The sequence below is a fragment of the Meleagris gallopavo genome, chromosome 1 (assembly GCF_905368555.1).
Source record: "Meleagris gallopavo chromosome 1, MGAL_WU_HG_1.1, whole genome shotgun sequence".
NCBI lineage: Eukaryota > Metazoa > Chordata > Aves > Galliformes > Phasianidae > Meleagris > Meleagris gallopavo.
This window is the reverse complement of record NC_139404.1, coordinates 118,168,214-118,181,847: the sequence shown is the minus strand read 5'-3', so window position 1 is coordinate 118,181,847 and position 13,634 is coordinate 118,168,214. Positions and strand designations below refer to the sequence as shown.

The following is a 13,634-nucleotide window of genomic DNA, read 5'->3' as shown; positions in this document are numbered from 1 at the left end:
AGATGCTCTCAACTGTGCCACTGTCCCACCGCTTGGCAGGGACCTGGCTGTGTGGAGCAGCTAGCTTACACGGTGAGTGTGACCTCTACCGGACACCGGTGACGGGAGATGGGGGTAGCTACGTGATGGACACCTGACCTGCAACCAGCTCCCGTCGGTGTGTGGCAAAGAAAGGCACAAATCATTGCAAAGACCGGATTCTTATTCTGTTGGTTTTCTTCTCCTAAATACATTACTGTACACAACGTAAGTTTCATTGTAGGGGGTTGGGGGACATGAAATTGCATATTTAACAACTTAAAAGTGTAACAAGAAGTAGGCTGTTCTATCTCGAAGCAAAAATAATCCCTCCAGCCCCAACGTTAACATTCATTCCTGGCTATACGCAGTAGAAACATTTTAAAATCTGTGACAAAAGACAATTAAAAAACAAAAACAAAACAAAACAAAAAAAATCAAAATCATAAAGCTTGTAAACAGATAATCTGAAATACACTTTATTTATGGAAAAATATCATCAAAATAGTACCACTATGGACTAAACTGCCTGAGTTTTCATTTCACCTATGATCTTGAAGTAGAGAGCCTTTAGCACAAGAAGATCGAATTCAGTCACAACCAGTGCCACACAGCACCGCTTCGTGTGGAAGATTTTTCCTCACTGTTGGTATTTCTGTTGTGCTATCAAAAACGGTTGTGCTAATCCTTCGATAAAGGGATGTTGAGGCAATTCTTAAATCATTTGGCACAAAGTTATTTTGGCTGGGGCATAAATTTGAGTCTCAGTCACGTAGAATAATGCAACATTCCATCTATCAAGTATTCACTTTGATTGAAGAGCTTTCTTTATGTCATTAACTTCCATCTGAAAGAAAAAAAAAAGTATTTTTGTTGAAATCAGATGTTTTAACAAACTAAAGCACAGTTGGTGCAGTTTGCACATATTTCATTCTGTCCACAGATGTCAGCACAGGCCTCATACCACCCTTATTTCCAAAGATTTCACAAATTGAGGTGACCTTCTCAGCTGCACAAGGTGACTGGTCATGGCTTCCTCCCTTCAGAGTTAGATAAGCACAGTCATTGAACATGCCCCAAGACCTCTTGAACTCTCTCAATTCTCAGTGACGACTGTCACAGCCTGTGCAACTTGCTGCCAGGAAATAACTCACCAAACTGTGCCCATGCACCAGTTGCTGCACTTACACCCAGCACAACTGAACTGCCACTGACTGCAAACACCCACAGCTGACCAGGAAAACCTGGGGAGGCCTGATGGCGGCTGCAGCTCCTCACAGGGAGCGGAGGGGCAGCGCTGAGCTCTGCTCTGTGTGACAGCGACAGGGCCCGAGGGAACGGCATGGAGCTGTGTCAGGGGAGGGGCAGCTGGGGGTCGGGGAAAGGGGCTGCACCACAGGGCATGGAACAGGTTGGGCTCAATGATCCTTTTAGGTCTCTTCCACCTTGAGATAAACTCTGATTCTATTTCAATTTGAGCTGACCATGAATTGTGTGCTACTAGAAGCTTATGTGGTTGCATGCATAAAGTCCTTTACACAGCCCTGGAGCACAGACATTGATGATCCCCTGTTCTGCCACTCTTTGTCATGTTCCCAAGTCCTCTTCTAAGCAGCCCAGTGAAATTACAGTTCGATTTTCTATCACTAGAACAAAGATAAAGTACAGTTGACCTATTCCATAGAAATATAAAATGTAATCAATACTAAAACTCTTATCAAGTACATTACACTTCAAAATCTGGAAAAGCAAATTCAAAGTCATTCCACGCTGAAGCTGCACTGTCTGTGACCCTAACAGAGGTGCAGCTCCGTTCCTCTTACACAGGAAGAGCAGAACAGTGCTTGGAAACACTAAATCAATTTGCCAACTTAGGTACCATACAGCTATGATAGCAGTAATGGCTCTTAATCCTAACGCCACCTTTTATATTATTTATGATGCTTTAGTGAAGGCAACTGGAATTCAGTCTATAAAACAGACATAAAAATCTTGCAATGTGAAATATAAAATACAAAATATAAAGCTTTGGGAGAGAGTAAATCATTTAAAAATGCACTATTCCACTTGTGACAAAATCAGACCATTAAAATTGATACTAAAGAAATATGCTTGGAAGCCTGTATTGTTCTTTTGCTTGGTATTTGTCTACTTGGACTGATGAATTTGTAGATAATTATCTTTTTTTTTTTTTTCTGTAAGAATCCAAAACTGCAATACATATGACACAGACTGGCAATGTGATGAAGGGAATAAGTATCTCCTTTCAGAAATGGTAAAAGCTTTTGATTCGCTGGAACCTAAGCATCTTATCAGAGTTTTATGTCCTGTACCTGAAGCTAAATCAAACCTGCCAATATTTCCATAGCACTATAAATTATGTAAGTACCTGCAATCGTAGACGGATCTTCTTTTCTTCATCCAATTCAGACAGCAACTGCTTAATCTCTTTTCTGTTAAAAGAACACAATAAAAAACTTGGAATGCAAATATTGAAACTAGTAAAACACAAAGGATCACCTCCTGGAGACATATTTTCCCTCCTTCACTACTTATTTCTTTTTTATCCCCAAAGAACTAATTAAAGTAAGTATACTCTTGTGTATTACATATTATAGAGAAGTAGCGCTATCTATAAAAGAGCAGTTTCTCCTCCTGCTAATTAATAATATGAGTAATACGTTTCCCTCTAACAGTTCTGCATCCACAGCTTTTGCTCTTGGCTAGCTGAATCAACATTTTATCAGTACCCAGTTGCCTTTTTTCATATAAAATGTAGATTGGTTGTTGGTAGGTTATAAGGACTGGTAACACAAAAACTTCCAGTCCTGTAACATATTCAAGCCAGTTAAAAGCTTCTTGTGCCAACAATACAATGTAACCTTCCCACATTCCCATTGAAATGAGCTCACCTTGTGATAGAAGCCACCGGGTGGGAGCAGCCCACATAAGAAGGGCTGGGAAAACTAGAGGACCAGGAGCCAAGCTACAGGGTGAAGACATGGGGCTTGGTGTCTACTTCCAGTTCGAGATGTGCCCTCTTGCAATGTCTCTTCTCAAAACCCAGCCACACCCGTGTTCTGCTACAGTCTCTGCAGTCTGCTTTCCCTTTTCTTTTTCCCCTTTTCTTTTTCCTACTTGGGCTACAGTTTCCAAAACATCAACCTTCTCCCTCAGGAACAGCAAAAACTACGTGACAGACCATGTTTCTCCTACTAAATGAGAAGCTTAAAGAAAAAGAAAGTTGTCCAGCCCTAAGATAACATGCAGAGTCATAAATCCAAAGGTCTTCAAATGTTACAAATCAGTTACGCCTTTTGAAATACAAGCTTCCTCTGAACGTGCACTAAGAATGAAACAATGCACTGATCTAACTTCTTAGGAACCTGCGTGAAATTTGTGCTACAACCAGTACAAATGCCCTCTCGTTAAGATCAGTGCATGTGAGTTCCAAATAGTTACCAGTAGATTAAACAATAAAAAAATTATTCAGTGCTAATTCCATCTAACTTAACTTATTCAACAGTCCACAAACATCTGCTTATGTCACAAAGCAGAAAACATCAGAAGCCGTTAGAGACTGATACAGTCTTTTTTCCTGAGTCTCTTAGCTCTGAACATTTCCTGAACATCTGGAAAGTAGACAGAAACCACTTGCAAATACAAAAGCAATCAGTGCAGAGTAATGTATACGAAGACAAGCTCCAGAAGACACTGACGGCACACTTATTGGATGACTTGCAGTACTTACTTTTGCTGGTCTTTCATCGTTTCAATGATAGTTCTTAGCTCCTTAACTTGTGTTTTCAGCTCTTCCAGGGCAGTCTGACCCTGGCTCAAGTGTTCAGTCTTTGGCTTTCCTTCTGCACCAAGTAGGGATGGGGAATTTGACCTGTGGCCTGTTGTTCCCATAGCAATTGAATGAAATCCAGGTGATGGTGAAGGGGATAGAGATGGTTGTACATTACTGCCACTAGCCAAACCTCCTGGCTTTGGAGGCAATGGAGTTTTATTATCAAATACCTGTAAAAAAAAAAAAAAAAAAAAGTGCCAGGAGAAATCTTTATGAAAATCAGACCTATTAGAAACATTAAGTATTTTGCTGCTCTGTAGTAATGTTGAAAATCCATAGTCAAAGCATCAGAGATGCAACAATTAGGTAAATTATCTTTGTACATCTACCTCAGAGGGTGCCTAGCCTGTTATTTCGGACAGCTTCAGTGGAAGTTTCCACAGTTGCTAAAACTAACCAGAAAAAACCATTTCCAAGATCTTAGACCCAGCAGTATAATGAAACAAGGACAGATATCCACTGTTTCTCACAGAGGATTGTAGGAATATGCCTGCGTTCACTGAGGTCCTGCAAAGCACAACATTAAGGCCCGAAATCCAATTGCATTTTTTGCAGATTACATTTATAGTTTTCAATTAAGCACTGAAGGATTCTTCTATATCTGACATTGTCTTAAAAAAAAAAAAAAAAAAAAAAAAAGGCATTAAATGCTGCCCTTAGTATTACAAAAATACCTAACTATTCCACAGATTTGCTTGGTGGTATGATATAAAAAGGAACAAAATCCCATGACTTCAGAATGAAAATATATTAATACAAAAGAATATAGTTGTATAATTTTATTTCCTGTCTTTGAGTAGCCAAAGCATCTGTGGATCCTCATAACTACCAACGGCTCTTTATTCTTACAGGAACTTAAGAGAAAAACACAACATTTGTGTGGTTACCTTGAAAATTTCTGGCTTAGCTCAAAAGCATCCCATACTTCTTGAATTGCAATCCAGTGCTCTACATAGTAGGCAAGGTATAGAAAGCACCTACTGTGTAAGATCCGTTACCTCACTGCACACACAGAACAGTGTAAAAGTACAGTTGTCACACTGGTAAGTAAGGTAAGTCTTAATTGTTCACCATATTATTACTTGGTAATGCTAATGTGGGCATTATATGATGCCTACCAGAACTAACTAAGTTCTGATTTTTGGGCCAGAGTAAGAGAAAGCACTAGACAGCCCTTTAATTCTCTCACTGAGAAAGAGATACTGAAACTGAATAGCAAATCAGATACTGAGAACAAATAGTATGCAAACACAGATACATGGTAAGCGAAGACTTGAGGACTAGAGCAATGGCATTAACTCAACAAAGTAACTGAGAGAAAAATTAGCAGTCAGATGACAACTAAGAGAAAACGCGGTGGGGAGGGAAAAGCAGGATCCACCAAGTTCTGTAAAAAACTGTTTCCTCTACTACATGAGAGTGACTGAGTGCAGAACCTGCCCCAGACAAACACTGCATAGAAGAAAGTCTTCTGTGAAACAAATAGTGCGACCAGATGCAGAAAAATGGCATTATAAATCGCAAGAGAGATGAATAATCCTGGTGGCTTGAATGCTTGACTCTTGTGATCTTAATTATGCTCCTTTAATGTTTTACGTATGTGTATGAATGTCTGAGTAGTATGTACCTGCAACCAGACCCTTCATGGATAATAATCCTTCAACAACCTGATGCAAGTTTCCTTTGAACTGAACAGGGATGTCAGGCAGCAAGTGAGCAAGGCACATCTGGAACCATCCACAGTGAACATGTTATGCCACATCCTATCTATCCATCTGGATCAAAGCCTCAGGCAGACACTTTCTGATAGCAGTCTTCGTGTTTTAGAGGAACAAGATCTACACTGTTGTCATGCCAGCATATCATTTACGAATGTTGGCCCAAGAATATTCATTAATTCAAATACACCCAGAAGAGGGAGCTATACAGCAAAACATTATCCTCATAATTTGATCACAGAAGTGTGTGACTGCATCTTTCAAATAATTTTTGAAATACAAATAGTATTAAAAATATAAATATTACAATGTAATATTTTTATTAGCCAAGGTATCCTTATGTACTATAGCACCAAACTCTAAAGCCTGATCAATTTATTCCTTCCATAGTATTTGATCATTTCTCAGTTTTCTACCAAGACAGAGTAAGAATGGCACAAGCCTATATGATAAATAGAATTATACCAGCATAAAAAGTGACTGTACTTGCAAATTTTAATTCACATACTGTTAGAATGGCTCAAAGAGTTGTATTTATTTGCTTTGCTCAAACACTCATTTCATGTAAACTCAATTTACAGCTGCAAAAAAAAGGCCTTTGTTTCTAACATCTATTTCCCTAGCTTCTCTGATTCTGTGAATTGCAATTAAACTAGAAAGAATTTTTTCATACTATGTTTATGGAGGCATTTAACTCTGCAATTCACTTTAGACTTTTCAAACACAGAACGGCCTTACCATTTTTACATTTCTTTAAAGGACTGGTTACAAAAGTGGTTGTTGTGTTAATATTAAAAGAATTAATATTGAAAGTAACTATTTGAATAATGTTTTCATAAATTAAAATACCCACACAGTAAGGATGAACAGGCATCCCAATTGATTTACCTGTGATATTGTAACAGTTCTTGATTTCTTTGACACTTCAATAGTTTTGTGTGTAATGGAAACATGTTCTTCTTTCTCTTCTTCAGGACTTGGTGAGTCAAAGAAATCTGGGCTTGAAAGGGACGACTAAGTAGAGAGAAGAAAAAAAGCAGATATTTTCACTGTATAAGGATTTAACATAGGAATAAGAAAAGCATTTATGTGGTGGCTTGGTGGTTGTTTTTTTTTTTTGGTCATAATTTCCAAATTAACAACCTGAAAATCAGTACTCTCCCTCCTTCCATTTTTTGTTTTGCTTTCCATGAAATGAGAAATTCTTAGAGATTAGGATTCAATGTGAATTTCCACCTTTGCCTTGCATTATACTCTAAGACTAAAGCACCTTCCTGTCTACCTTACTTGGCTAGGATGCTCTGCATGCTGTGGGGTGTCAGTCCTGCCACTGCTTTGCCTATAGTGCAGGTCTTTTGAGGAGTCTCACTACTGCCTATGCACACTGATGGCACAGTACAGGCCTGCCATAGGGGCTCTTTGCAAAGGTGCAAACAAGGAAGGTTTTTCTCTACCCCTTGTCCATTTACCCATGGATTTGTCAGGGGAAGAAAAGCCTCTGAATTTCTTTTAGGTTTCTGTATTTATGTTCATAGACAAATTTGAAAGACTTTTTGTTTGTTTTTTATTAGTTTCACAACACTCCTTTACACTTCCCCCCACTTCATTTTTCTTTAGCCACGTGAAGATGGGTATGAGCAGGAGTTGTTCTCATTCTCATATTCCAGAATGCAGAAAGTGTGGAAAAAACAATCCCCAATCTCCACAGAAAAAAGACTGAAAAACTGAGCAGCACATTCCAAAGCAAGGTTTCTGAGACCAACTGGTCTAAAGATACTAGAAATTTAAATCACCCCTTTATTTACAGGTGTCAGCTTAAGGAGAAGAAATGATTGATGGAGATGCATGAGGAGAGTCGTTGAAGACCAACAACAGTCTGTTGTCCTCAAACTCTACTAACCGGCCCAAAGGGAAATCCTCCCTTTGGGAAATGCTGTTAATATCCTTGATATTTTGCACAAACTAATTTATTCCAAAGGTTTTTTATAGAGTGTTTTTCTGGCCTCAGCCATGGTTGGCAAGGAATACCTGGCAGCACCCGAAGGGGGGGTACAAATCTCACAAGGGAGGGAATGTTTTAAACATTAGCATTCAAAACATTGGCAGCCTTTAGAAACAAATTTTCCTGCATCTCTCTGCCTTGCTGTACAGGAATGGCTGCGTAAATGGATTAAAAGCATAAGGGAACAGAAAGACAGAGAAGAAGTAGTTCAGGAAAAATCTTTTTAAAATAAAAAGAAAATTACACTTACAGATGTGAAAGACTGGGAGGGTGGTCGCCTGCCAGTAGCTTTTGGTCTGGTCGTAGTTGGATGATTAAGTTTCTCAGCAATTGGTACTACAGAGTCAAAACCTTCCAAGTCTTAAAAATAAAACAGAATTGATTTGATTTTCTGGCAACTATTCTGAAAGGGAAAAAAAATCAGTTTTTTCTTTTCTTTTAATTTCAAAGAAACCAAATCCCATTTTCCCATTGTATTACAGTGTTCTGAGCACATGTAGACAGCATGATGTCACTAAAAGAACCTGGAAGTCAGAGGCAGCTGCAATCCAGTTGCCCTTGCTACACACAACGGCCCTTCCACCTCAAACACAACAGAGGGGAAATGAGCAGAGGAGCCTCTGGTTTTGTTTACATTCAGCATAGTGAGAGCTAAATGACAACACAGATCCTATGGTAATGAACAGTTTCAAAATTTCCATCTTGCTATTAGAAGGATTACTAATTTTTTTTCCAAGCAGCTGGAGATAGAATACAGCACACACGTTGTCTCACGTGCTGTACAGCCAGCGCTGCACTGGCGGCACCACATACAATTGCTCACAGGATCAGAGAATGAGCGTGCTGGAGCTGGAAGGCCTCTGCAAGTTCCTGGATGCCTGCAGCTGGAGGCAGCAGAGTTTCCAGAAGCTGAAGATGAAGGGATTATCTCCAGCAGTCCAGAGGTTATGGTAAGCAAAAACTCCTGCAGGCTCCAGAAAGGTACAAAGCCCATGAGTGTCTTTGCGGTTAATGAAATGCACTGGGAAGGTGCTTGCTGAATCCAGCCACGTGTTTATGTGAAAGATCGATGCGAAGGCTGAAGGAATACTGCAGCTCATGATTACGTGCCTGAATCAAATGGCTTAACGCCTTTCATCTATTTTTATGGGTTGTATCAGTTGCAGTCACCTCAATTTCACAACGCCCTATCGCATATGTTAAACAGAAATGATTGAGAAAACATACAAGAGATACTCTAGGCACGATATATCCAAATTCTGTAAAATTACTTTCAGGCATGAATCAAATGCTAGAATATTTATTACTCAGAGACCATTTTTCACTGCATACGTGTGGGAAATACAGCTTGTAATTTAACAGTGCTCTTAATTTTCCAATCTGCTGCAGAACAATGAGTCTCTGAAGTTCAAGCATTACTGCTGTGTTACAAAGACGGTACAAAATCACATAACAGGAAAACAAACCTGTGTTTGTGCAATAAACAATGCACACTGAAGGACACTTAAATGAATTCAAGTACTTGTGAATTGGCAGCTAGGAAACAAATGGGATTAGATGTTCTTGATTCAGCAATATTTTTCCATCCCCAGGAGATTTATAAAAAGATTTAAAAAAAAAAAAAAGAGACACCTCTTTCAATAGCCCTGAAATAGTCAGAGGTTATTCACCTCTAAACATTACTTTATTTTTGGAGCAACTCTTCCTATATATAACCAGTGACACCACTGTCGTCTGCCAGATATTTCTCTCACTGCTTCCTTATTGACTGTTGCAGCCCTTGCCGTGAGGTATCAACACAGCCAGTCAATAGCAATTTGGTAATCCAAAGCTTTGAATGAATGCAAGTATTAGGTGAAGCTACAATGCTTTGAAAAGAAAAATGAGCTAACCCAAACAGATTACACAAAATTGCAAGGAAGCACACAGACCTCCAGGGTTACAGGAGAGGAGAAATGGAAGTAAAATAATTCTTTTCTGGAAGAAACATCAGCCTAAATATAGGAGTTGATTTCCAGAATAGCCAGCGTGAAGCTGATGTGTGAGATAGCTAAATGGCTTGCTTAAGACCACACGGCAAATCAGCAATGTATTTTTATGCATTGTCTTTATTTTTGCTACCGTGTGTTACTTAATTAGGTTGCATAGCAAGAAAATATTGCCATCAATAACAGACTTTCCATAAACACGTGAAGTTCACATACACAAGTACAAATGGTGACTTGAAGCAGCACTCTGCTTGCCCCAGCTGCTCTTCCCCACCTAACCATCTTCATTGTTTTTTTCTTGACCTAGTTTTAATTCAGCTTATCTTCCAAAACTGTGTGCCAAGCCACACAAATACCTGTGCTGAAGAAAGGATCGTTAGCTGCTAAAGCTGAGAGGAGAAGTAGGCTATTGCTATGAGGGCGGTAAACTGACTGCAGTTATCTCCATGAGAATACATGTGAGTGCTCTAGTGCACAATTTCTCTGTTTCCACTTCCTTTGTAAGAGCCACTCACTCTTCCTCTGTTCTTACATAGGATAAATATCTATCCTAAAACGGAAAACATCAATGGAAAAAAAAAAAAAAACAGTGACAGTATTAACACTGTGTTTCTTTGGCCTAAATAAACTGTTACCTAGACTTCTATGTCTGATTAAAAAAAAAAAAAAAAATCATGTTTCAATTGCAAAATGTATTGATAACAGCAGACGAGGGTACATATTTTTGTTCAGAAGACCATGGGCACTCGCAGATGAAAGGTACTCCACACATTTTATGAATACCAAGAAACACAAACATTCCCGTGCAAAGCTTCTGCTAAGAAGAAATAATGGGAAGAAATATGACAATTCTCCATTTCTTCTACTTTTGAATGCATTTCTGATGGCCAGAAAAATACACTAAAGCGGCCAATACCTACGCTGAATTTTAAAAAAGGAGCAGAGCAGAGCAGAGGTTGGAAAGGTTCCACTGGTAAAATCTACAGCCAAACTGGTAAAATCACAGCCATTCAGCTGACACTATAAATGAGACTCTATTTAAGTGTAAGGGACAGCACTTGGTACAGCGCTAAAATAAACCCATCTCCAGTAACTTCACATGCTCTTTTATCATCCCCTCCCAGTTTGTTCTCCTTATTTAGATGTGGTTCTCACTTCCAAATCCCTTCTGCATTGAAGATAATCACCACCTTCCCTGACCACTCACTTCCCACCTCCTATACTAGTGAAGAAAATGAGGAACAAAACCACACAATAGACCTCTGCCTTACTGTCATCTATACTGCAGCTTCAGTAATTAACTCAATTACAGAGGTAATAATCAAATATGATTTTTTTATTGTTAATGGAAAGCCAGGCTATATGGGTGTGACTACATCACACTCACCAAAGTTATTAAATGCATCCATCTGGTTCTGGGGTGTACTGCTCCAGTCATCAGGCACTGTAAGCTTAAATTTACAGACTAATCAAACTATAAAACTTTCCTGAGAAGGGCCAAATGAGAGGCCCTTAAAATGTGATCTACCATATTTGCAGGCATGTTAATTGCCAGTAAGGCAGCATTAGCATCCAAGAGAATTGAAGGATACCTTGGTCCAGCTTTCTGTGTCTGTTAATAGTAACCAGGAAAGAAGGTTTCTCTTAAACACACAGAAGACAGGAGACACCCTTCAATTAATAGTGGTAATCTCTAATTGAAGAAAAACCCTAATTAAAAAATAGGTGATAGTTGTTCTACAAATAAATAGATGCACTGAGCTTTGTTACTGCCTTGGTGATCAAGCTGGCAATTTATGCATACTGGTGTAGTACACCCAAGAAAATGCCCAGCTTACTGAGCAAACACAGCTATAGGAATAAATTGGAGAAATACTGACTGTGCAAAAATTATTCCCTAGTATCTTTCCATGACACTTAAGAATAGGATTTTTTTCACCATTCTCGTGTTTGCTTGAAGACATGGCCACGGTGTTTTCAAACAGAATCCAGATTCAGAAAAGCAAATGTCTATTTGAGGAAAAAGTTCTGAGCTTTTCAGATTTGTACCTTCCCAGAAAACAACTTCCAATCCCTTCAGAAGAATTCTCAGGAAGGAATTAAATGGCTACACTTCCTTCCTTGCTCCCCTCCTCCACGCATTCATTTACTATTCTAGCAGAAATTGTGCCTAGGCCCCAGTTTGGGTTTTTTTTCAGTCTTTGGGCAAAGTCATTTCTACATAATGAAGATGGAAAGCTTTCTAAATTAGCAGAGAAATTTCACCTTGGGAAAAATGAAATGGAAAGTGATGGATAATATCAGAATCAACATATTCAGAATGCTAATGGCAAGATTTCGGAGAAGATAAATACAGCAGGGCTGGAATAAATGAGGCCAAGGTGGCATCCAATTCATTTGTAGAAGATAACGTCACAAAAAATCACAGAGGTAGATTTCATTTCATTATCATATTTAATACATTTAAAGGATTGACAATAGGCTAGTTAAATGATGTACTGTCTTTAAACGCATTAATCCTGAAAGCTATCCTGCATCAAATGAGACAGATATGGCAAGTGAGATCTTCTGCATTAAAGTCAGTTCAATACACAGTGCTAATTAAAAAGCAGCTCAACAGAGAATACGAATATGACTGGGAATTTTCACAAGCCCAGAATTATTTTAACTACTTCAAGTACTCAGGTTCTGCTCACCTCTCCCTGCTGAGCAACATTCCATCCTTCAAGGAACACTGCTGCACTTTTAGTCAGGGTAGCAGGATCACACCCAGGATAATCTGCTGCCTCTTTTCTAAGATTTGGATAATTCACTTTTAGCAGGAGAGTTCCCCGGCCACAGAGTTGCTCTGTGTAAGTCTGTCTGGTCAGTCTGCCCACGACTCTTTGCTCTGGGTGGAAAAACCTATGCTGGCCAGGCTTCCTTGGACAGCCACTGGACAGCCACCTTTCCTAAAGCATACGATTTGATTTTCACGTCTCAGCCCCAAGTTTTATTGGCTTAATAGCAGAAAGTAGAAAGCTGCCGTAATGATCTTAGCAAAGCACTTGCCAGTGTCCTCATAAGGATTTTATTTTTAACAATTCAGGAGATGCCAAGGAAGAGCTAAAAGGTCAAGGAAATTGAGCTAGAAGAAATGGATATGCTGTTTTCAGGCACCTCCATTTGACACACATAGAGAATGATTTAAATTTTGGTGTGACTGCTTTTTCTTCAGCACCCTCCAGGGCAAAAGACTTAATTAATTTACGTAATGCACTATGAGCATATCACTGATCACAATGTTTATAATTCACACCTAGGTTTATGGGTAATTTGGATTCAGTGACTTTTGTAGTTCTGCTTCTTTCCTTTGCTATATTCAAATTAGCATGAACAGTAGCATAGAAAGAAAGAATTGTTCTAGGCAGATTACAGTCTTCACTATAGAAGCCATATTTCGTCCTCCAACCCTTATATTCAGCAGTATTTTCCTTTTTCCAACCTTTACTCTGTGTCTTCAGGCAACGTAATTTTGTCTTGCAATACAGCGACCTGTGATTTAAGCACAAAAATCACAGAATCGTAGAATGGCTTGGGTTGCTCCATTCTATAACTTTTTTCTGGAAAAATTCTTTGCCTTTTTCCCTGGTGTGGGCCAAGCTTTATTAGATCACTTTATTCCGGTAGAGGCACATTGATCATCTCTCTTAGCAAATACGAGCACTTATTTGTTAGCACATGTTGAGTTCTGGAGCACTTGCAAATACAGCTCAAAGAAATTCTGAAGAAGTTGTGTTTATTAGATAATTTCAAGTAGAGTATTTTTAAGTACCTTTCCAGGTATGTTGGCACCTGGCTTATGGCAGGGACAGGAAAAGAGAACAGCTGATAACAGGGCTTGAGTTGGTGCTCCATGATCCTTCAGCAAATGCTCTGAGCAATAAAGTCTGAGGAAATGCTGAAAAATGTACTCAAGTCAACCAGCCTTGAGGAAAACTCTTAAAATTCATACCAACACTGAATGTTTCAGCAGGAATCAATGAGTACATATGATTCTTCTGTTAGTACTGCTG

The 13,634-nt window shown here is 39.0% G+C and overlaps 1 protein-coding gene across 6 annotated transcripts in view; it reads right to left on the bottom strand.

The window, feature by feature from the left end:
* Positions 1-481: 481 nt before the first annotated feature.
* Positions 482-13,634, bottom strand: part of SH3KBP1 (SH3 domain containing kinase binding protein 1) — a 225,486-nt gene continuing 212,333 nt past the window's right edge. For all 6 annotated transcript variants that reach the window (XM_085211162.1, XM_085211170.1, XM_085211146.1 and 3 more), the window contains 5 exons: positions 7,842-7,951; positions 6,478-6,603; positions 3,770-4,041; positions 2,408-2,471; positions 482-865 (listed from right to left, as the gene is read on the bottom strand). In XM_085211162.1, the coding sequence (XP_085067288.1) occupies positions 824-865; positions 2,408-2,471; positions 3,770-4,041; positions 6,478-6,603; positions 7,842-7,951 (614 nt within the window). In that variant the 3' untranslated portion in view covers positions 482-823. The remainder of the gene's footprint in view (positions 866-2,407; positions 2,472-3,769; positions 4,042-6,477; positions 6,604-7,841; positions 7,952-13,634) is intronic.